Source organism: Schistocerca gregaria, chromosome 5 (genome assembly GCF_023897955.1).
Source record: "Schistocerca gregaria isolate iqSchGreg1 chromosome 5, iqSchGreg1.2, whole genome shotgun sequence".
NCBI lineage: Eukaryota > Metazoa > Arthropoda > Insecta > Orthoptera > Acrididae > Schistocerca > Schistocerca gregaria.
The window spans coordinates 395,287,815-395,313,715 of NC_064924.1; the positions used below are offsets into that span (position 1 = coordinate 395,287,815).

General features: G+C 39.1%; 1 protein-coding gene across 1 annotated transcript; it reads right to left on the reverse strand.

Moving 5' to 3' along the window:
* Nucleotides 1-535: 535 nt before the first annotated feature.
* LOC126272169 (small nuclear ribonucleoprotein-associated protein B) lies at nucleotides 536-25,901 on the reverse strand. Its single transcript, XM_049974810.1, has 5 exons — nucleotides 25,790-25,901; nucleotides 22,532-22,625; nucleotides 6,517-6,789; nucleotides 4,010-4,189; nucleotides 536-906 (listed from the first exon to the last, which is right to left on the reverse strand). The coding sequence occupies exons 1-5, from the start codon at nucleotides 25,790-25,792 to the stop codon at nucleotides 797-799; spliced, it is 660 nt and encodes a 219-aa protein (XP_049830767.1). The 5' UTR covers nucleotides 25,793-25,901; the 3' UTR covers nucleotides 536-796.

Here is a 25,901-nt window from a genome sequence, read left to right on the forward strand (position 1 = left end):
ATTTGGAGGTATGAATTTCTAGTCTCAAATTTCAGGTGCTGCTTAGATTCAGAAAATTTTTTTTCCCTTGATTTCGAGTCTCATTTTTCGGGTGCGGCTTAGATTTGAGTAAATACGGTATGTTTCTGTATTATGCAATCACAGTATTGCTGCCTGTAAAAGTCTTTGGTAAATTTATCAACACAGTTGGAAAGCTCCTGCTTCACACAGCAAATTAAGCATCCACACACACGTAAGGTCTTATATGGATTACTGTATTATTTTCATGCCAACAGATATGATGGTAAATGATAACAGAAAATTGAGAAGTAAATTCATCAATTCTAAATCTACCACTACTAACCCCCGCACACGAGCTATCCTGCCCCAATGGTGAGCAGAACAAACATTTCACAAATTTATTATGTTAGACACAACATTTCAGTTCTTCAAATTTCTTTGAGGTGGTGTGAAACTTGCAATCCACGTTTGTGTATCTGCAGCTGTGATTATGGGAGAGTGGCTACAGCAGGTGCAGTAACATTTCGATCAGCAATTTTTTTACACTGTAGCACACAAAACTTTTATTGCAGGTACAATTCTTTTCATTTTCATACAACTTTTAGTATGAGATCATTGACCACATATTGTCAATATTTGTCCATCTATTAATACAAGTGACACAAATTATCTTATTAAACTGCTTTATTTGCAAAAGTTACTGAGTATGAAGAATAAAAGAATGGCATGTATCAAGTTACAAATGTGAATGCGCTCACAAATCACAGTTTCTCTCAATCCTCTTAAGTAATGGACCTCAATAAGGTGGCCTTGGAGGACCTCCACGCATCATTCCTGGAGGTGGTCCTCTCATACCTGGAGGGCCCATTGGTCCACCTCTTCCCATCGCCATTCCAGGAGGCATTCCTAAGAGAAAGAAAATTGAAGTGGAAGATAAATATCTCATCAGCAGCCTAATATAAAAAATTCTCTGAAAATACATCCACATTTACTCATGCATTTTATTTATATGCAAGTCACATCAGACTGGAATGCTCATGGCATGACAAACCAGGCCATTCAAACTATGTCTTTACACTGTACAGCCTTCATACAATCATTATGACAGGTTTCTGAAAACGATTTGTGCCAGAGTTTTAAACATAATTAAGAAAGAAAATACAGAGGAAATAAAGTAAGACAAATTACCCCTACATACAATCTACCAACAGTCAGTACATTTTGTCTCTGTTCCACATCTTCAAGAAAAATGTGGAAGACATGACTTTTGGAACCACATAGAATTTTTCCATAATGTTCATGTAATCACTGTTAATAACATTTTGCACTTACTGTACAAAATTTTCACCACTGTCTACATATTTCATCCCACAATCAAATGTTGTATGCTTACCCAATGAGAAAGGGCTGACTTACTGAAGCACAGTGCTGAACAAATGTTACCGCCAACAGTCCAAATGTAGAGAAAGTAGTGTAGTTTCTGTGAGCTGGGGCTTTGGAAAGCGCCCCCCCCCCCCCCCCCCACACACACACACACGCTTTCTATGTGGAAAGTTTCACAATATTTTTATCATTAGGGTGATTGTATGAAGTCTACAAAGCTTAATTGCTAGTTTTCCAGGCAATAAATCGATATGGAGGGCTAGAATCTGAACTGGCTATGAAAAAAAAAAAAAAAAAAAAAAAAAAAAAAAAAAAAAAAAAAAAAAAAAAAGAGAGAGAGAGAGAGAGAGAGAGAGAGAGAGAGAGAGAGAGAGAGAGAGAGAGAGAGAGAGAGAGAGAGAGAGAGAGAGAGAGAGAGTCCTGAATTTCAAATCTGCTGGTACCCATGGCTATCTTGCTATATTTTTATTCAACAAAACTGGTCATAACTGCCTTAAAAGCAGCTCTAAAAGCAGACTTACTTAACAAAACTGCCTGTATCACAACTAGCTATGTCCCAATTTTATTATTGGAGTTACAGAATAGTTACAGGTTTTCTTTTCTTCTTTTTGACAGCCCTCTAAGTCTTAACTGCAAAATTTTAATATCTGAAATAACGCACAAACATATTATTCAGGTTTTTACACCAACATTCAGTCAAGCACCTTCTCCAACGAACATTTGTTTTTCAGTAACTATACTAACTTTGAGATTATGTTTCCTTCAAATTTTTCAAAGAGGCCACTACATCTGAATCTGTACTTAATGTTACGTCTGTTTGCATGGCTATCTTCCACAGCAGATGTTAAAATCTGTCACTATAGGTTATCCGCCTTGAGCTGACTGCTATTTTATTAAAAAGAATTACATCAGATGTGTTTCGCTTTTATTTACAAAGCATCTTCCGTAGTTATTGGTTTTTGTTTACATATTTTGCACCTTCCCTTCTTGCTAGCAGTGGATGGTGTCGAAAGGCTTTATTTCACATTTGCACTTGGCAGTTTTTGCCATTCTACATTATTTCCTGCACTGCATTATTTGCACTTCACTTTCTTAAACTCTTAGTGTTAGGCTACATTTAAGAAAGTGAAGTGTAAATAATGCAGCGCAGCAAATACTGCAGAATGGCAAAAACTGCCAAGTAAAATGTGAAATTAAGCCTTTCGACGCCAACGGCTGCTATCAAGGATGCAAGGAGCAGAAAATGTAAAACACCAATAACCACAGAGGATGCTTTATAAATAAAAGGGAAACATGTTTGGTGTAATATTTTGTAATTAAATTACAGTCAGCTCTAGATGGATAACCTATAGTAACAGATAAACCTAATGTTTATGCTACCGACACCAAAGAACCCAAATTTCTTCAATAATACCGAGCATTGTGTGTTCAAGAAAGAAACACGACTAACATATCTATTGCTCATTCATAGAGCACTTCTTACACTATTAGAGCAAGAAGCAAACCACATTACCCATTCGAGGATATATCTATCTGGAAGAAGGAAGTGTAAGATACAACCTAGGACAATAGTGATAAAAAACCCACTGAACACTGATTATAAAGAAAGTGAAGGTACAGGGTACAAGCAGCAAGGAACTATCAGACAGAATCCAAGTTCTGATAATCCCATGTAAGTAAACAATCGGTTAAACTAATTTTTAAGAGATCATGGTGTGCAAATAAAGGCTCTAAACCCAAGTAGGAAAAAATGAGAAGATTTAGCAGGTGTTATGGCCAAATTAGGGGGAAAAAAATGAAAGAAGGCTCTATATTAAACACAAGGACAAATTAACAGCACAGAATCTAAACAGAAAAGGGAAAAGCATGAAAAAATAACGCAGAAAAGGAGAACTAACTTCAAATTAAAAGAGCCAAGTATATGAGGGAAAGTTCCTATGCCTATGGTTGTGAGACTCGTGATAAGTAGAATATATGTCTCTTCATTCTTTTTCTTAATGTGGGAAACACGCACTTAAGTAACAGCTGTTACTTTTACAGTAACTATTCAACGTGATATATTGATTATTCCCATTTTAAATATATCAATATAACTTAAAACAAGTGATACTCCACATCACCTTACCGCAAGTGTCTCCCCTATTCCCTTCACGACACATACTCTACCAGTGGCTCAATTCACTAACCATTACTGGCATATTTCTAAGACAAGTTTCAGACAGACAGAGCCCTCCGATACATCAAGATTCTCAGGCTACAAATGGTGTACCACAGCAAAATATTTATACAACACACCTTTTGGTATTGCAGTTGTTGTTAAGAAGACTTTAGATGTATGTACTATGGTGTAAGAGCAGGAAAGCTTTCTCATTGTTCTTTAGTCATTATTAACATAGGTGAGGCAGAATAACTAACATTACAACCCCCCCGGTGTAGACTGAGAATGCTGATGCACAAACACCACCAACTAATGATTTCACTAAGAGAGGCAGGAGCTACTCATCTTTCACAAAATTCATGTGTTTAACGAAGCATGATAATCTGAAGCTGTTTACTCACCAACTGCATTTTGAAAACCTAGTACATTCTATAAACAGGACGAATTTCACTGTGAAAAAAATCTTACCCATCATTCCTGGTGGTGGTCCCATCATGCCAGGAGGTGGACCACCAACAGGCATTCTTGGTGGTCCAGGCTGCTGAGGTCTCATCTGAGGAGGTGCAGAAACAGCAGGAGCACCTCTGCCAACAGGAGTCATGACCTGCTGAGATGGGCCTCCCACTCCCCTTACTGGTCCTTGTAAGCCTAAAAAAGTGGTAACATCAACATTTCTACTTTATTGCTCTAACAGGAGGAGTCACAACAATGAAATTAACACCTGGAACTACTGTCCACAATGGCACTTCTACTTATGTGCAAGGATCAACAGAAATCTTTAGCAATGAAAGCACTATTTTAATATTAATTATTGTTTTGATATTAATATTGTCACACAAAGTTGGTGGGTGACAGAAAACCAGTTTATAGTATTGGAGGATTCTGTGTTGTTCGACAATGTTAATTGAGCATTGCGATAATACAAATAGTTCACATTCTATACCCAACTTAGTCATGCATGGAAAGAAGGCGCTACTGCCTCTAGCTACAGGGAATAGATGTGCTTTGTCCAATGTTGTGTATTAAGTTTTAAATTCCTCATGGGTTGGCAAAGAATGTTGAAGCAAGAAACAGAGAATTTTCCTTTTTTGTGCATTGTTAGTGGTAGTGAAGGCTGCTGCTTTAATTTGAGACATTCTATTTTGTAATGCAGGTAGAGTACGTGATTCATTTCAGTTTTAACAGTTATACTGAATGATGAATACTTCATCTGAGGATTAAAATAGAAACCTTCAGATTCTGATGGTTCTAGGAAAAGGCAAGTACGCGGATAAATGATTACAGTCATGAAGAAATTAAAGAATTCAGTCTCACAAACTTGGAGAAGACTGTAATTCTGAGTTAAAGTTTTTTGAGGAACTAAGGGAGAGAGAAAAATTATATATATATATATATATTAAAACATAGATTCCAAGACTTACCAAGCGGGAAAGCGCCGGCAGACAGGCACAATGAACAAAACACACATACAGAATTACTAGCTTTCACAACCGATGGTTGCTTCTTCAGGAAGGAGAGGGAAAGACGAAAGGAAGTGGGTTTTAAGGGAGAGGGTAAGGAGTCAAGGAGTCATTCCAATCCCGGGAGCGGAAAGACTTCCCTTAGAGAGAGAGAGAGAGAGAGAGAGAGAGAGAGAGAGAGAGAGAGAGAGGGGGGGGGGGGGGGGAAGGAAGGAAGGACAGGTGTACACACACACACACACACACACACACACACACACACACACACACACACACACACACACACACACATCCATCCGCACATACACAGACACAAGCAGGGAGGGAGAGAAAAGGATGTGGGTTTTGGGGGAAGGGGTGGGGAGTCGTTCCAGTACCGCGAGCGGAGGGACTTGCCTTGGGGAGGAAAAAAGGACAGGTATACGCTCGCGCACGCACGCATATCCATCCGCACATGCGCAGTCACAGGCAGACATTTGTAAAGGCCAAATGTCTGTTTGTGACTCTGTGTCTGTGTGTGTGTGTCTGTGTGTGTGTGTGTGTGTGTGCGAGCGCACGCGCGCCTGTACACCTGTCCTTTTTTCCCCCTAAGGTAAGTCTTTCTGTTCCCGGGATTGGAATGACTCCTTACCCTCACCCTTAAAACCCACATCCTTTCATCTTTCCCTCTCCTTTCCTCTTTCATTATGAAGCAACTGTTGGTTGTGAAAGCTTGAAATTCTGTGTGTGTGTTTGTGTGTTTTATTCACAGTGCCTATCTACCAGGACTTTCCCACTTGTAAGTCTTGGAATAATGGAAGTGTTAAGTGTGAAAAATTAACAAGAAGTGATACATGCTCAACCAGGACAAAATACTGTTCCGACAGTTGATGGTTGCTGAATGAAGGGATAATGTGGTGCAAACCACTACAGACACCAGTTATTTAACATTGGCTACTATTATGAAAGACCCTGAGATTCAATTCCACCCAATTTACACTGATCAAGGAGCCAGAGGATGGTATACTGGAAGTCAGAATTGGTTGCATAAATAGATTACATGCAAAACAGATGGCTGCAGGTGTTTCACTTCTCATTTCACACTGAACTTATTTTAATAACTTATGGTTCCAATTTTCCACACGCTAAATAAATGAAACTGTGATCTTAAGAACTAAATTCACAATATGTGATTTCAATTTATTAATTGTGTTATATTTAATTTTCTTTGACACGATAAATCAAACTGGAAAAAATTACAAATTTTATGTGGCTTGGTGAATTATTCATGTATTACAACTCAAAGCTACATCTAATCCATTATTTGATATTTGTTAGAACAAATTATTAGGTCTAACAAACACAATTTTTGAATTTTACTATCATTAATTTTCATGATGTTCCTTTTCAATGAACAGTCACACAAACTGCCCATCTTTCAATTACTCCACAGCACGACGAGCTTTAATGTGTAGTGGCATGAGATCAGTGTTCACTAAAAACATGAAAATGATGTTCACCAAAGCATTATCTTACCTGCAGGAACACCTGTGGCACCAGCAGGTACACCTCTACCAGCTGCTCTACCAACTCCAGGACCCGGTGCAGCTCCTGGAATAGGCACCCTGGGCAGTCCTTCCTCTGGTGGAGGAGGCCCTTCCACCGTTATCGACACTATATTCTCACCTCTTAATAGAACAAAGCCTAATACACGTTTTTCTTCCCGTTCACCTTGCTTTGTGTTCTTTGGTTTCACCTTACGAAATTCTTCACAATCTCCAAGTATGAGGTTCATATGTTTGTCAAAAGCTGCAAGGAATAATAACACTTTGTCAACAACAACATTATATGAACAGTTTCTAGGAATACAAGCCAATCTGGATAACATGAGTTGAGGCAAGAAAGAAGCTATGGATGACTCAAACAGGGACAAAGACAGATTGAAAGATAAATCCCTAAGGTAACTCCCTTATACAATCTATGGGATGATAGTTGCAGCTGCCCAATGATGAGAACCCCAGTTCGGTTGGTAAAGCACCCCTGCTGCCATGCTGTGGATAAACAGTACCATGTGATGGCTCGCATTACAGGCATGGATGTCGATTAGCTCTTGTTGTAAAGCGATATTTTCTGGCGTTGAATGTTTCTGCACTCATCAGGTATCGTGAACAAGTGTTTCATGTTGGTGCAGCATTAATAATAAAAGAGAGTCATGTCTTAACACGAGATTTTCAATGAAAGTGGTCATCCAAGAATACGTTCACCGGCTATAAAGATAACGTTGTGTTGCAAAATATTCCTCTAAATTTGAGAACAGTAATTGACAATACACAGCAGCACTCGGCCCTTATGAATAAAGCTTCTACAATGTAGTGGAGGAAAGTGGCATTTTTCTCTGGATACGAACGAATGTTCAATTGGATGAAGTTAAACCTAGCCTGTGTAAAAAAGTAATGGAACTTGTGTTAGTGTACAAGCTAAAATCTCCATGCTACCAGGTTGCAGAAATTGCTGATGTTGAAGAGTATAATTTAATCAGGCTTACAATGTATCATGCTCATTTAAATGTGACTGAGAATATATATAGGCCCAGCTGAAAAGTAGTGTTGCCAAAAACAGAAACAAATTTATGCACAATGAGGGTGAAATGCTGACAAAAGAAGTCATTACAAATTTACATCGCAGGACTGTGTCACGTTTTGAGTATTATGTTACTTCTCTCTTGTTGCGTTAACATGTGCTTCTTTTGCCTGAACACAGCCGAGTCTACAGGTATATATCTCACTATCATTCAAACGCAGTTTAAACTGTGGCAGAATCCAAAAGCAGCATATTGTTAAACTAGTAATTGAGGGCGAGACATATCAATAGTTATAAGTGAGTGCATTTTCAGTGCAAAAATTAATGTGCAGCTTCTTCACTTATGTTGTTGCAAAACCCACAGCAATTCCTGTTTCGCAGGATGTTGATGGTCCTGGAAAATTATGGTATTTCATTTTTTTTTAAATCAGTAGTTGCTTGAATATCATGAACGATATGGAAGTTTCACATATTAATCATGTCGGAAAAAAACTCTTCATTTTGCGTGCTATCATTTGCCAAAATCATATGTTGTTATTTCATACCATTTATGAGACACGAGGGATTGATGAATATTTCATTCTGATCTTTTCATTGGTGACTGATGATGGAACCCTTTACATAAATACAATGTTTTTAACATTGGACTCAGTTAGCGATACCCTTTGGGGTTTAAAGAATAATTTAATATGCTATTTAAATTTCAACATAATGACCTAACACACACCAAACGCAAATTCATAGCGACCCCTGTTTTTCAGTGCAAAGTTTCAGAATTTCTTGCAGTAGTTTAGCTAATAATAAAACAATAACTATGACCATTAACGAAATGGTAGGTAATTCATCCAGAAGCTAACGAAGAAAGCTATAAGATGTGCGAGATTCAGAGTTTATTACTAAATAGTTTCTTTAAAATCATTTGATAAAAGATTGCAGATCGGCCAGCTTGTGCGGCTGACAGGTTACGTGCAGAGCAGGCCTGGCGTTATCAACACAGATTGGCAACTACACTTCCCTCCATTTGCTGCATACTGAACTGTAAAAGGTCAAAACTAATTTTAACCGCACTATACTGACATTTGTACGAACCAAAGTGCAGACCCCCTCCAGACACTGTATTGAGGCCGGTAAGATTATAATGGAATGCCCGATAAATACGAAACTTGGGAGAGTGGTCATCGAGGAAGCGCAATACAGAACACAGAATAAGAGGAAACGAGGTGTTACATCATTTCCAGTAGGTGACTGTAATACCTTTTGCAATTCCACTGGGTTATTATGTGGCTAGACTCCAGGTTAGACATACAGAATCCGAGGGGAAGTCACGTCACGTCACCGAGTCAGTGGCCATAACCAACAAGAATAGGGTGCCATCCATAAAAACTGGGTCTGGTTGGTTGGTTTAAAAGAGGGGGGAGACACCAAACTGATAAGTCATCGGCCCCTTGTTCCGATTAAAATAATTCTACAAGGGCGGGAGCAAAATAATTGAGACATACGGAACACAGCTGGAAGAAAGGAGAAAACCACAAGAATGACAAGGGTAACAAACACTAAAATAGACAAAATCGAACAAGAAAACCACAGACAGGGGGCAAGAAACATATAGAAGAGATCAAACAAGAGAGCAGAATACAATGGCTGGCTGACCATGAGAATGAAAGGGAGAAGCCAGTCACTCCGCAAAACATTAAGCACACATTAGAAGCACAAGGATGGAGGACACAGAGGGACAAAGGACATGGGCTAAAACTTAGATCAAGTGACAAAACTCATCCTCATGAATAAAATGTAAAGTAAAGCTGATGTTGAGGCACTGCCCCCACACAGTAGGTAGGGTGCTGTGAAAGTTAAAAAGACCCCCGCTGAGTGGCTAAAAGTGGGCAGTCCAGCAAGAGGTAGACTACTATCATTTGAGAGTCCAGCGACACTGGGGTGGGTCCTCCCGACAAGAGGACGGTACCATGCATTAAGCATGTATGGCCAATGTGGAGCCTGCAGAGGACAACTGATTCCCTGCGAGAGGACTGCATGGAAGACAGGGCCATGCAAAAGGTCCAGGAGAAGCTTCGGCTGACGTGTATGTCCCTTTAATGAGACGCAGTTTGTTATGCCATTCCGTCTCCCAAAGCCGAAAAACTCTGTGGCGTACGACAGAATGGAGGACAGTTTCGGAGATGCCAATCTCTGAAGCGGTTTACATGTAGCCTGCTTGGCCAGCCTGTCGGCAAGTTCACTGCCTGGGATTCCAATGTGTCCTGGTGTCCACACAAATACCACTGAATGACAGGACCGTTCCAGAACATAGATGTACTCCTGAACAGACGCTACGAAAGGATTGGGAGGGTAGCACTGGACGATAGTTTGTAATCTGCTCACGTAGTCAGAACAGAGGAGAAATGACTCACCAGAACAGGAACGGATGTACTGAAGCGCATGAGATATGGCCACAAGCTTTGCTGTGAATACACTGCACCCAACAGGTAAGGAAACCAGTTTAATATGGCTTCTGTGGATATAGGCAAAGCCATCATTACCATCAGCCATCGACCCGTCACCGTAAACAACTTCAGAGACCAGGAACACGTCAAGAATCTAGAGGAAGTGACAACGGAGAGCGGTGGGCGGGGTTAACAGAGTCCTTAGGACCATGCGAAAGATCCACACAAAGCTTCGGCAGAGGTGTACGTTAATGGACCTCAAGTAGAGATGGTAAAGGGAAGGATTCCGGTTCGGAGAAAAGGGATCACAAGTGAACCGCAATCGTGAGCCCTGACCTGGGCGGCCGACATGGGAGATGAACTGCCGTGGGTGGGAAAGGAAGATGGTAATTCGGAGGCTCAGGAGAACTACAAATGTGTGCAACGTAACTGGCGAGCAGTTGAGCACGTTGGATCCGCAAGGGAGGGACTCTGGCCTCCACCAGGGCACTGATCACTGGACTCGTTTTAGAAGCTCCCATTGCTAGGTGAACACCAGAGTAGCGCACTGGGTCGAGTAAACGTTGATGGGGTGGGGGGGCGGGGGGGGCGGTGGCGACAACCCATGAACCCAACTCTCACACTCAAGGCGAGATTGAATAAGGGCTCTGTAGAGCTGCAGTGGCGTAGAGCAGTCTGCACCCCAGTTGGTGTTGCTCAGGCACCAGACAGCATTGAGGTGCTGCCAGCACTCCCGCTGAAGCTGACGAAGGTGAGGTAGCGAAGTCAATCGGGTGTCGAAAACCAGTCCCAGTTTACTGAGAAGGATGGTGAGGCTGATGGGCCAATAGCTACACACATCATGTGCATTTTTACCGGGTTTTAGCACCGGAATGATGGTGCTCTCCCACCATTGGGATGGAAAGACGCCATTGCAACAGATCCAGTTGAAGATGACGAGGAGATAATTAGTTTAAGTTAGACAAGATATGTTTAATCATCTGACTGTGGATCCGATCCGGCACAGGAGATGTGTCGGGCAATGTGCAAGGGTGGAGATCAGCTCCTACTCTGTAAATGCGGCGTTATAAGTTTCACTGTGCCATGTCGTGAACAAGAGGACTTTCCTTTCCATCGACCGTTTGAGGGTGTGAAAGGCAGGGGGCAGTTCTCTGACGTAGAGGCTCGAGCATAGTGCTCAGCAGTGAGCACGCCACTGATGTTAATGCCAGGGCCACCTGTTGGGGTCTGGTAGCCAAAAAGACGTCAGATGTTGGTCCAGAATTGGGAAAGAGATGGTCAACACATACCTCTTGCAACACTACCGTTTTTATCGTTTTATAAACATGCGAATGCAGGCATGGAGCCGCTTAAAGGCTATTAGGTGCTCTAAGGAGGAGTGCCACTTATATCGCTGTAGAGCTTGTCGATGTTCTGTAATTGACTCAGCAACTTCCAGTGACCACCAAGGGACCATCTTTCACAGGAGGCACCCTAGAGAATGAGGGGTTGTGTTTCCCACTGCAGAATTTATCGTTGTAATAACCTGCTCAATCAAAACATCGATGGCAGCACGTGAGGGAGATTCAACGATGACAGCAGAGGCGAAGGGTATGCATCCATGGACATGATGGCGGGGGAGTGACAGGAAGTTGGGGAAATGGTCACTACGACACAGGTCATCATGTGGTCTGCAGTGGATAGATGGGAGAAGTCCTGGGCTGCAAACTGATAAATCAATGGCCGAGTAACTACCATGCGCCACACTGAAATGTGTGATGGCCCCAGTATTTAGGGGGAGTAGGACTTCAAACGGGCAGACTTCGAGAAGGAGTGGCACTACAGGACATTTTAATTTGCACTGTCTATACTTTTACAAATAAATTCATGAAACTCTTGTCAGCATGACAAGGAAGGATTCAGGATTCACACTCATAGCAGTGGAAGTTAAAAAATACGAAAAAATATTTTTTACATGTGAAATTTCATGATTTTTTTCTCTTACTGTTGGCTGCATTTGTTGCTATAGGTACACTTTTCTTCATAAGTAAGAGATTCTTCGATGAATTTCGCACAGCTTAGAAACCATACTTACAGGTGTATGAATCTCTAGAATTTATTTAATCCATGGGAAAATGAATGGGCTGTTACGTTTTAAACTTCCGTGTTTAGAGGAAACTCGAATTTTATAGTTAATTATCTCAATTTTTACCACAGTTTTTAACAGATTTGGGAAATTCTAGAGTTTCATACACCTGTAGGTATGGTTTGTATGCTATGCAAAATTCATCAAAGAATCTCTCTTACTTATGAAGAAAAGTGTACTTACAGCAACAAATACCATGTGAAAAAATAATGAAATTTCACATGAAAAAAAAAAAAAATTGTTTTGTTATGTTTTTGAACTTCCTCTGCTGTAAGTGTGAATCCTGAATCCTTCCTGGCCATGGTAACAAAGTTTTATGAATTTATTTGCAAAAGTATAGACAGTGTAAATTAAAATGTCCTGTGGTGCCTCTCCTGCTCCAAGTAGGCCCGTTTCATGTCAGACCCACTTAAGAGGCAGAAGTCGAGTTGGGACAGTACATTTTTGACATCTCTGCCATGGCCACCCCACAAGGGATTATGGGCGATAAAATCTCCTGAAAGTAGGAAAAGTATGGGGAGTTGATCAATAAGTGCAGCCAATACGTTCAGGGATACTGCACCATCTGGAGGGAGATATACGTTGCATGCAGTTTATTTCATGTGCCATCCATATACAGACAGTCACAGCTTCAAGAAGAGTTTGAAGGGGCATAGGTTCAATACATACAGAGTTCAGAACATAAATGCATTCTCCACCAGACACACTATTAAATTCGCTATGGTTCTTGTAATAACCCCTCTAGCTGCAATGTCAGGGGTCCACATTGCCAGGAACCATGTTTCTTGGAGGGCAATGCAGAAAACAGGTGTAAAGCTGAACAGCTGCTGTAACTCAGCCACGTGGTGGAAAAAACCACCGCAATTCCAAGAGGACGACGTTATCGTGAGACTGGGAAGGCATGAAACACTCAATGAGGCAGTCTATGTCTCAGGATCACTTGCTGCTACCGACTTATTTCCTGAACAGGTTATATCCATTCTGTAAGATGGTTTGGTAAGAACTAGGTCTTCAGCGGACGCCAGAATTCTCATCTTATGCTCAGACGCAAAGGTAGGCAGCAGTGGTGTGGGTGCCACCACAATTGCTTTGGTCTTGGGAGGGTCTTCTGCCTGGATATCTCTCACTGATTCTTGGTTTGCTCTGGCTGTGAGTGCTTTACTGATCCAGTCTCCAGAAATAAAGAGGATCGCGAAGCCCTAAGACCAGCTGCTTTTTGGCACTTCAGGCACTGGCGGTTCTTTCCCACTAGCAGAAACCTGGAAGGGAGTGACCCAAAGGACCCTTCATAGGAGAGGAGCCGAAGAAGACGTACACTTCCCTAGCCGAGAAGAGTTGTGATGATTTGTAATCTTATTTCTTAGCACTGAAGTTAGATCTTGACCACTTAGAGACTGCTGGTGCTTGACAACCAGCAAGTGATGACGTACTACACTTCATGGCGTGTCATCCACCCTGATGCCACCCACTCTGACGGGGCCCTCCCCATGTGTGCCACCCAGCTGTAGAGAAGGCCACCTGGCAGGATGGCCACTGCCACGAGTCCCGATGCCTCAGGGTGACGAGCATCTACTCCTTGGCATACGTGGGGAGTTAATGGCGCAGGAATCAGCACAGTGATCCCTGTGTTATCTAGGAGCTACAACCAAAAGGGTACATGGTGTCTGCACTACAACAGATTGGCTACCGTGCTGGATATCAGGTGCAAACGGAAAGCGATACTGCACAGAGGATGGAGGAAAACGCACCTAGGAGGGTGATCTCACCCAACAGCTGGAGAATGAGCCGAAATGCAGGTCCACGTTGACGGAGATGCAAGAGGTCTCAGCGCATGATGGACACTATGCACCATGTGAGGTGCCCTTCCCCAACTGGCTTGCTGTTTAGGAAAATTTTGCAAAATGGAGGTCAAAACCTACAGGGGACCATCACATAAAGGCCCAAATGTGAGAGACTCATTTTAGTCGCCTCTTACGACAGGCAGGAATACCTCAGGCACATTCTAACCCCCAGACCCGCAGGGGAAAGTGACTGATTTGGGATGAGGAGGAGGGGACGTTGCCTTCTCGTCCTTCGACTTGTGCAGCCACTTCTTCACCCTAGGAGGGAGGCAGGGGGGAGGAGGCACTATCAATAATGGAATAAGGGGCAGCAATGTCAGGATTGAACAGTGAGCGAGCAGCATTGGGGGCCCATCGAGCGTAAGTCACCTGAGGCTGCAGGTTTCATATCTCAACAACACCAGAGGGATGTGTTACGGGGGGGGGATTGGAGCTGCAGGGGGTAGGGAAGGGAAGAGAGGCAGTATGGGTGTACAGAAGAGGGGGGAGGGGGAGAGGAAGACGTAACTGAAGCAAAGGTAGAGGAGAGATGCACAGGGCGAAGCCTGTCAAAATTCTTGCGGACTTCAAAGCAGCTGAGACAGTCAAGAATCTTTATTTCCTAAGTTCTTTTTTCCTTTTTATATAATGGACACTGATGAGACGATGAATGGAGACTAGTTTGCACAGTTAGTGGTATGGTGCAAGAACTGCCCACACAGAGAGTGGCCAGCCACCACAAATTGGAGAGGCACTGCATTGCAAAGGCATGTGGCCGAACTTGAGGGAATGGAAGCAAAACATGGAGGTGGGCAGGGTACTCTCTCAAATGCCAGAATGAAAGCAGCAGTGTCTACATGATGGTCTTTAGGGACTCTCTGGGCACACTAGATGAAATCAACACCACATCATTCCAGATTAGTCCTAAGTTCATCATCTGACTGGAGGAGAAGGTCCCTATGGAAAGTTACACACTGTGCCATACTGAGGGACTTGTGAGGATTGATTTCACTGTGATGTATCCTGAATGGTTGGGAGGAAGGCTGAGTGACTGGCTGAAATTGTCTTTACAAGGAGGGAACCAGATATCTTCCTTGTTAAGGACTCAACTTCAAACTTCTCATCAACGTGTTCCACAAAGAAAAGGGGTTTTGTGGCAGCAAGAGTCACCCTGTCAATCCTGGTACAGACGAGAAACCGCATTAAGTCAGCAAGAACTAAGGTCTCATCAACTGCCAAGTTTTGCTTTTTGTCTTTGTCTTTCATAAATTTACCTTGAGCTTTGGCAATAGCATGACACGTTTTCAGATCTTCATGGTTTGCTACCAACATTTTCTCGTAGTTTTGTGATCACCATTTCCATTCTGTCTTGTCACACACTGCCTGTATTCTATATTTTCAGCACCAAATCGTCGTCTTCAGATTCTACAAACAAGCCTGAATAACCTTGGCATTTTCCAAGATCACAGAACTGTCAATATTTGAAACCAGTAACTCCCGAAACTTCAAAGGGTCTTTACAGACATGCCAAAACTCAAAGAGGAAAAGGAACTGGAGAGAGGGTAAATCGATTACAGAATAAGCACTGATGGACTAATTATCTGTAGGTGGAAAGATAAGAGGACAACGAATATAATTTCTACATGTCACACACCATAAAATGTGTCCACAGTAAGCTGTAGGATGAAAGACTGAACAATAATCAATATTACTTGCCCTCACATGTTGAAAGATTGTTAATTCCAGTATGAGCTATTAGGATAATTTTGATTGACTCAAGTCAAAAAGACTATGCTACAGGAACAAAGCGCAAGAAATGGTGGATGATACTGTACTTTCATTTTTAGACTGCTGTGTAAAAAATGTGTTCACTGTGCACAAGGAGACAAATGTAGCAGTTCTCTAATTCGGACTTTCATTAACAGTAGTTGTACAAAAGTATGTTTGTCCGGAAATAGTTTCAGTGACTTCTGCTATATCATCTGTAAACAAATAAAATTTGCCATATCAGATGAAGGCACACAAGCAACATGCAGGCCGAAGTATTCACCTCGAAACCAGTAAACGTAAGTCCATTAAATCATCATCCAGAAGGTGTGCAGTCTGCAGCCCACGAAAACCTCCAGTCCAAACAGTGTGGATGCATTTAGCATGCTATGTACCATTGTGCCTGAGAGTTGGCAAGAACTGTTTCACAAGAAATACCAAGAAAATTAAAAGGAAGTTAAACCAAAGTTGAACTACCAACTATTGAAATTTTATACCATAATGGGGCAAAGGTTAGCTGCAGTGGTCACATTGAATGTTAATATTTTGTTGTTTAAGTGAATTTTTATAAACCTATTGGGGTCAATCCATACGAAATGGTCCAGTGATGGTTGCTTGACCATTTTTAAATTTTTTTATACGTGATTGCCCTTTATTTGAGAAGTTCAAAACAGTTTTTTAAAATAATTTATCTTGCACCTTTGCTGGATGGTGGCCAGTTTTATTTGTAGGCGCGTGACAATTTTTCAGCCTGGAGACATATGAACATCCCTGCACTGGGTTAAGTTAAAACATTGCAATTGCCATTGTTGTTTTCAGAAAAGTGTCCTCTACAACATTGTCTATTACACAAAATACCCTAAATTTAAAAATAACCTCTAAAGTTTGGTATCCAAATTTTCAGAAGTCCACTTTTTAGGCCAGAAAATAACAAACAAGGAGTGATTTATGATTTTCTAAGTTTCCAGTGGGACTGAATATAAAAATATGTTTTTTGCACAGTTTGTACACCTATATGATAGCAATGTACTGTAAAAATTTCAACATTGATATCTGACCGTGAAGAAAAATATGAATTTTTGAAAATGAGGAAATAATACACATTACTCTACAACTGATCTTATGGCTGTTGCCTATTTAAATGTTTTATTGTTTCATTGTAATAAAATTTAATTGTAACATATATTTAATTAACACAATCAACAATGTTCATTTAGTTTATTTTTAATAATGCAATATTAAACGACAGGAGCTTTCACTTCTGTTCTTTGGTAATAAAAATGCCCATTTATGCTTAGCTTTCTTGCCAATAAAGACTTACATTATTGCTGGGTGAGGCATTGTTGTAGTCAGTCTGTTCTGAAACCTCAGAGTAGATGTACATACTTTATCGAGAGTGTAGAATGTGTTAAGTGCTTTGTTCTGTGTGTAATTTGTAATTAATTTTGGGAGATTAAGTGGAACGCAATAACATGGATGAACAAAGCTCTGTTGGAGGTACAGCAAGTGAAGTGTGTCACAAAACAGTTTATGGTTCAGTTTCAAAAAACTTGAAAAATGTCAAAGAGTTTGATGAAGTTAGACAAAAAAGGTTTGGGGGAAATAAAACTTGAACATTTGTCCTTGTTATGAGGAACAGCTTCCCAAGTGAAACGTAATGTGATTCCTGGAAATTCCCTGTTCCCAAATTGTTACTAAAAATATCTGTTGTGAATCCAGAATCAGAATCATGTAACCTTGTTAATGACATTTATATTTGTAATGAGGAAAATTAGTTAAAGAGCAAGACATTCTTCCAGTTTTAGGAAAGAAGAAAGGAATAGGTCTAAGTGAAGAAACAAAAAGATCCAGCAGTTTTTTGAAGATGACGATAACAGTAGAATGTGCCCAGGTTGCAAAGACAGCAAAATAGTTGTTATAAATGGAGTTAAAGTAACAAAGCAGAAATGACTAGCACTGTCAAATTTAAATGAACTTTATGTAGCTTTCAAAAATTCTCATCCTGAATGCAAAATTGGAAGATCAAAATTTTGTGACCACCATAGCTGGTGTATTTTGGCTGGATCCTCAGGGACACATTCCGTATGTGTTTGTTTATATCATCAAAATGTCAAACTGATGATTGCAGGTGCATAACTCTGTGATCTTCACTACGAAGAGTTACTAGATTTAATGGTCTGTGACACAACAGTTATGACTGCATGATGTGTTTGTGTAATAAATGCTCTGGTAAGGAAACCATTACTGAACTATTTCGTGAATATGATGAGGAAATGCAAAACAGTATTACCTTCAAACAGTGAGTCACAACTGACAGGACAGAAATTATAACAGTGGTTGAATCTCAAGAAGAATACTTGGAATATTTAACTGATAACTCACAGAAACACAGAAGTCACCACTATGTTTCTAAAATCCAGAGTAAGTTTCTGAAAGACAAAAATGTACAACTTCATGAAACTGACTGCAAAGTGCTATCTGATTTTGCAGAAAATGTTACATTTGTGATTCAGGATGAAATACAAGGGTACCACTGGGTCAATGACCAGGCCAGTTCTTCAATTTGCATTCTAAGTGACTACTTGGAGCACAACACTTTGGCTGTACATGTGTTTCAAAAGTATGTAATAAATTACATAAAAGAAAATTTTCCCAAGTTTGAGAAGCTGATACACTTTTCAGATGGAAGTGATAGTCAGTATAAGAACAAAAAGATTTTTTCAAATCTGTGCAACCACAAAGTAGACTTTGGGTTGGAGGCTGAATGGCACTTTTTTTCCATCTTGCCACGGTAAAAATGCATGTGATGGAGTAGGAGGTACAACAAAACTTGAAGTAAAGCCAGCCTGCAAAGACCAAAAACAGAGCAAATTTTCACAGTACATGACATGTATGTCTTTTGCAAGGATAATATTAATGGCGTTACCTATTTTCTGATCAAGAAAGAAGAAGTGGTTCTGCATATGAAAACATTTCAAACTAGATTTGAAAACTGTATAGCAATAAAAGAAACAAGGCATTTCCGCAAATTCCTTGGCATTGCAGAAAACATTTTGATGCTATGTAACATCAGAAACCGAAATTTATGAGGATCACTGTGTCAGTAAAATTACATCTCTGTTTTTAAACATTGAATGACATAGTGGCATGTTTGTATGATGAACAGTGGTGGCTTGCAGAGGCTGAAAGAATAAGTTTGGAAAACAATGATTTTTTGGGCATTTTTACCACCCTGCTGGCCCAAGACCATCAGTCAAGAAATCTACTAGTGACAAAGTTTGGATACCAATGAAAAATGTTTTAAGGAAACTTTCAGTGCTTGAACTTGCCACGGCAACTGGGAGGTCTTATTCTGTATCACAGAAGCTGCCTGAAGAAAGAAGTGTTCTTAACGTTCACCACCGGGTTTAGGAAGTTAACATCTCGAAGGTCGTTAATTGAAAATATTAATTTTAAGTATGTCAAAATAATATAAATGTTAATTTCAGCGATGTTTCCACTTTTTGTATATAATTGATTATATCCCACTAATATCAGACATTAATAGGCAACAGTCATAAGATCAGTTGTAGAGTAATGTGAATTATCTCCTCATTATCAAAAACTCATATCTTCGTTCACAGTGAGATACCAATATTGAAACTTTTACAGTATGTTGCTATTATATACGTGTACAAACTGTGCAAAAATCATATTTTTATATTCAGTCCCACTTGAGATAACTAACCCCCAACTTAACAAAAACTGAACATTTTCAAATTTCAAACATTCATAAAAATTAAGAAACATTTTTAAGTGTTCTTGCTCTGTATCAGACTAGTAGTGTATGATATCTAACTACAGGAAGAAATAGATTGTCATAAATCACTCCCTGTTTGTTATTTTTGGGCCTAAAAAGTCATTTTTGAAAATTTGGATACCAAACTTTGGAGGTCATTTTTGAATTTAGGGTATTGTGTGTGTTTTGAACTTCACAATTATAGGATGATCACATATAAAAAAATTAAAATATTTAAAAATGATCAAGAAACCAACTTAATTTTTATTGGACCACTTCATTTGGATTGAGCCATCGTAGGAAACATATTACCAATAAAACTAAAATGTTCCAAGTGGATAAGGTTTGAAATATGTAAATTATTGTTCATGCCCCTCTGGGATAAATTTTTGTGGTGTTTACCTCCCTTAGCAGAGTTAAGGAATACATACAGCTAAGCGATAATGGTTTCAATTTGTAGGCCAGAGCGTACTGAACTAAATGCTTTTTGTTTGACAGGCCTAGGGGAACCTATTACTGAATAATAAAACACAGATGCTTGCAAATGCAAAAAATACTTGCAGACTGAAACAAAAATGCCCACAATTTCTAAATGATAAACAATAAATGTTTTAAAAAATATTTGTGAGTCGACTCAACATTAGGGAATTCACCCAATAAATATCAAATTTTTCTGAGATGGTCAAGCCACCAGTTATTTCTTTTCTTGACTACCACCCATTCTTCCTAGTTCTCACGTGCATTTCATCATGTTATACGTTTCTAAACTGCTTCCATTGTCTGTCCACCCTTCCCCAGAACTTGTTGACCTGCTCCTATTTCGACTGATTCCTTCAAAGCTTTTGTTTTCTCTCCCCCCCCCCCCCCTTTCAGGCTGCTCCTCCAACTTCTCTCTTTCGTTAACTTCATGACACACACACTTTTCACTAATCATAAGAATGTGTGTGTATTCTTTCTATATATCTCTGCCTTCTTGCTTGGGTTCTTACCAGATCATACCATTTTCAGAAAATGTTGCTAGTGAATTGGTGGTACCAATCGAATATTCATTAAAGACTGGATGTTTGAGTACTTAATTCTCTGAAGTGTGCAGAAAGAAAGCATCAATTTGCTTTTCAAGACACACTTGATAGATCTCTGCAGTTGGGGCTAGTGTACTACAAACAACTATCCACATTCTCTGCATTAAATGGAAACAGATCACTTACTCAGAAACCAGTACACGTACACATATTTCCCACCTCTTTGGGTTCTGAAACAATTTGTGAAAACAGTAGGTACATCAGATTTTGAAATTTTAGTGCTCTTATTGTCATGAACATTTCTGAACACACTTCTTCCACGTTTTCTTGATTGCTCCAAAGACTGCTACATCTAGTGGTTTCAAGATTTGTAGAATGGGGATAAAAAGCAACTAGCATGCTCTTGTTTTCGTGACAATATCTGCTCAAATTAAATGTCAAATGAGAGCAGTCTTTACCTAAAAAAAATAATACGCCTAGGATTTTTTTTCAAGAATGGACAAATATATTTTATGTACTGAAAGAAACTTTCATCTGATATTCATCCGTTTTCCGTTTCTCCAATGTGTCAATTTGAAGGACTATTTTCGTTAATGCTGCTGGAATTCTTTTGTAGAGTTATTTGCTAAGGGATGTGCAAATATTCCACCAGCATTCGCAGCAAACATATTACATTACCTTTATCAGAGTTAGAAAACTTAATCAAATTTTACAGCCATGAGGACCTGTGAGTATCAAAGTAAAAAAGATGTTTCATTCATACCAAAAACTGTCAGTACCATTTGACACATCCTTAACAGTTTCAGCTACTTTCTGAAAGAAATTTTTGATTTTCTCCCCTGTATCAGAAGCTCTTGTCCTATTAACAAATTTGGCATGTTTTGAGGAAAACTCAGTCTCTTTAGAGATGAATAATATTTTTTCCAGATAGATTGTTTGCAAATGCAGTCTTACAACTTGTCTTACAACTGTCCTAGCATTAAGTTTCTGCACATGCAGAGATTTTCCTCAGCTAGTGGAAACCTGATGGAAGAGTTGAAACCCAGACCATCAACATTCTTCAATTTTGTTTCTTAGGACAATCTGGACCAAAGTGCCCAGCGAATTCTTGTGAAAATACACAAAAAATGCATTTCTTAATGTTGTAATTGGGGTACAGTGCAATTTGCTTGCTATACCAACTTTCATTTCCTACCGAATAGCCTTTAGCACATCTTTAACATTGCTGGGAGAATACTGAAGTCTTATCCTTTGGATGACTTAATATTCCTATAAATATTGCACAAATACCTCGAGTTAAAAACGTTACATTTTTATAGTTCCCATTGCACATTTTATTATATTATGAGCATTAATAATATTGAGAAATGCCCAGGCATATAAATTATGGCTATGTAGATAAAATGATTATTTCAATTTTTTAAAACTTTTATTTAGCCTAGTTATATTGTAAGTCTGCACTATAGATGTTTTATATCAATTTATTATGTATTAATAAATGTGACCACAAAAGGATTCACACATACTTTCAGCAACACGCATGGTCATAACAGAGAACCAGTACTAAATATTGGCCTGTTAATTACCACAATAGTCTAACAGTATATTCTTACATTTTAACTTTTGAGAAATTAAAATAATTCGCCATATCTTTCAACAAATTATGTATCTTCTGAGGTTCTGTTTCAACAAGTACGACTGTACTTTACAGAAAGCGAAACTTCACATTAACAAATCTTTTCACAAAACAGACTCCAAACAAGAAGAAATGCTTCTCAACACAACTGAATAACACTTGTAATAATTTTTGTAAGAGGCTACAACTGGGTTGGTTGGTATTCAAAAGAAACTTTAAAACTTAGCAGTTACACCAAAGTGGCCACAATTCGCATAATAGCTAAAGTTGGAGCTTTCCTCCACTTTTCCATTCAAATGTAGTTTGCTGTTACAAAGTGGGTTTCAATGTTTCTGGATGCATACGCCGAGCACAACCAGACTGTATGCAGAGCTCCACTTACCTTTGAACGTTCCAATAAAAGTCCTGGAGTCTTGCAATATAATTCTGACCCTGTAGTTGATATGCTGAAGCATCTTATTATTTTTCCCGATCGTCTATAACAAAAATTACGTATCATACATTTCCAGCAATGAGTAAGGACACACAACAAAATTTCATGTCAACAAAACTTAATTTATAACATTTTCTTCTGAATTTCATTCCTTTAGTATACGGTTTGCTGGACCCACCAGGGTAACCACTCAACTTAACTGTTGGGTCATTCCAGGTAAAACCAAAAATTAAAAATATTTCCAACTTTACCGTATTGGATTTAACTTGAAATGAAGCACAACCGTAGCATTCACTTACAGTAATGTGAGGATTTGTTTTCACATTTTCTGACAAAAGGTTGCCAAATGATGAGCGGGGCGAGAAAACAATTTTTTTGCCTTGCGGAATAATACTGCTTCGTTCACAACTTGAGTTTTCAGTAAGCAACAATAATGAAATGGAGTTGATAAATATAATCAGTTGAAAACAATATTCTATTTTTATGAAAACATTATTGAATTTTGGAGTGGTGGTGGTGGTTAGTGTTTAACGTCCCGTCAACATCGAGGCCATTAGAGACTAAGCGCAAGCTCGGGTCAGGGAAGGACTGGGAAGGAAATCGGCCGTGCCCTTTCAAAGGAACCATCCTGGCATTTGCCTGAAACGATTTAGGGAAATCACGGAAAACCTAAATCAGGATGGCTGGAGACGGGATTGAACCGTCGTCCTCCCGAATGCGAGTCCAATGTGCTAACCACTGCGCCACCCTCGCTTGGTTTGAATTTTGGAACCAGAAATGCAAGCCAAAGATACTCTTTTCCTCTACACATTATAAGAGTTTCAACTCTAAATGATCATGTGGTCACTATTTTAAGTAATTTGAAGTGTAAGAGTGTACAAGCTTTAAAAAAATAATCTGTTTTAAGTATTAGACCTACTTCTCATCAGCTGTGCGTTGTATAACTGCACGTGGCCAACAAAATAAAAGAAATTATTATTTATCAGTGTCAAATTAAAAAACCAGAAGATGCAAACATAAAAAAAAAATATATATATCAGTACAGCTGAATACCAAAGATAGGCCCAAAATCAGATGAGCCATAACAGTTCAGTTTGTCATGCTTCTAGCCAGTCAGTTTGCTGCACATCAACTTTTACGCATGGGGTAATGTGTATGTTCGATTAGTTGAAATTTCAGTGTTCGAAATTCCCTGCTGTTTACAGAAAGAACTGGAAAAGGTGAAAGATGCAGACAGTCCCTCTAGATGCAGGAAGCAACAGTGATTTAATATTTTACCAAATTTTTTCTAACTACACAGGCTAACCATCAGTGTTCACTGTCTTCACAAGCAATATATCCTTTAATATCATCCAACAATACAGGATCACTGACAACAGCTGTCACCTGTTCAATTAGACTTTATAATTCTTGTCTTGCTTAGGGGAATTAAGATTAAGACTTTTGTGTTCCTGTAATTGTGCAACATTTCTCAAATCTCTTAAGTTTCAATTCTTCATTTTCATGATCTTCCATAGTGGTATACTTGAAATTTATCCACTCAACATTATCAATGGCAAACAACTGTTCGGGTGTCATGATTTGATTAGTATATGGGCACTGACTGGACACGCAGTCACGTAACTATTCACCAATACCATCGTTAACTCCTTTACCACGAGAGCAGGGTGAATAATGCCACTGAGCTTCAAAATGGCACAACACAAGATGGTTTAGTTCTTTCTATTCTTATACTGAGCTGTCTGTCAAGAGAGTAATGTATTTTACTTTTTTAAATTAATTTTTTTGATAAGAATGAATAATTTAGGATCGCAACAGGTGCACAGCAACAGTGTCATCTGTGAGATATTCTGTTACGATAAGACTTGTGCGCTCAGGTGTGTCACCATCCTTCTAGTAAGTTACAAAGGGATTAATTATTGTCTGTTTCTAAAATGGTAAAGATCATCATCTGTTACAACAAATGTGTAATTCTCAGCCAAATCACAAATCTCCAAGAACTCAGCTGCTTTAAGATTGAAAAATAATCTTTCTGGGAAGGCAGATAGTTGACTGGGCACATAGGAATGTCATGTTTAAATGTTTTGAATTTGTCAAAATAAATAAAAAATTTAAAAAAGTAGCAGGATTTCTGTGTGTGTTTCTAGAGATGTTACTTGTTAATATAATGGACACTGGTAATTGGAAAAAAATAGGTAAATGATTAAATCACAGTTAATGTCCATATCTTTAATTTCCCATGGTCATACAGACATTCTTTACGTAAATAACTGGGAACTAAAGGCAATCTTTAAGCCTCAAGCTGCTATAGGAGGAACACACACATTATCCCATGGAGAAATGGTGGTGTGCAAGCAATTAACTGCCAAGAAGCATGATGAATTAGATATAACTCAAATCATGAAGTAACGAATGATATTTAGGACTACTATTTAAAATAAATCGAGTTTTAAAGGTGTCTTACATCTTAAACATAAAATTACTTTCGACAGTAAACTAACGTTCATCCCCAGACGAAAATTCCAGAATTTTTAGAAGTAAACAGTATCTTTCGAATATATTTCTCGAGAATTTTAAGAATACAAGTTATCAAAACGCTGTAAATTCAATAATGATATTCTCATAGATAATGAAGACATATTTTCCGGTAATTGGGTCTATCACATGAAAGCACTTTAAAATGGCTTACAAATGAACTTAATTTCATTGTTCTCATTTGCTTGGAACAGAAGCTGTTAATAAAACGACACCGTTCCACAAACAAATTTTTTTACACATTTAGCAAACAAATCTCCGTAATCTTTTATCAGAAATTTGTGGAAAAAATTGTATTGTGTTACTATTTACGAATACTACATGCATACTTCATATCAAATAAATTTAAGAGGGTCATGTTGCAGAACTTGTTTGATTTGTCGTGGACAAACCCCGTTAGCCTAATAAATCATAGACTTTTGTTACAGTTACGTAGTGCATTTGGTGTCTGACACAAATTCTAGACGAAGACGTCGACAACGTCAGTTTTTTTTATGTCAAAGTTGCATACCACAACAATACAGCATAGCGGATGGAAATCATGTTGCACCGCATCGCCCGGCATTTGCAGAAAATAAATTGTCACTACATACAACACATAGTTTAAAAAAATAGATTATGCTTGGATAAAAATTATAACTTGAAACATTATTTGCATATTTCCCAACATACCATCTTCGAAGAGTTACACTATTCCTTTACAACAACTAACAAACACACCGCCAAAATGGCGCCATCAACTACATATGCAAACTGTGAACCAAACACGACTCAGCAAAGATAT

What these genes read in the sequence shown, in the direction of transcription:
- LOC126272169 (XM_049974810.1), bottom strand. An exon ending in TTTTATTGGAACGTTCAAAG is followed by an intron (nt 6,790 to 22,531) that starts GTAAGTGGAGCT and finishes TATTCCTTGCAG; the next exon opens with CTTTTGACAAACATATGAAC. An exon ending in ACCACCACCAGGAATGATGG is followed by an intron (nt 907 to 4,009) that starts GTAAGATTTTTT and finishes TCTTTCTCTTAG; the next exon opens with GAATGCCTCCTGGAATGGCG.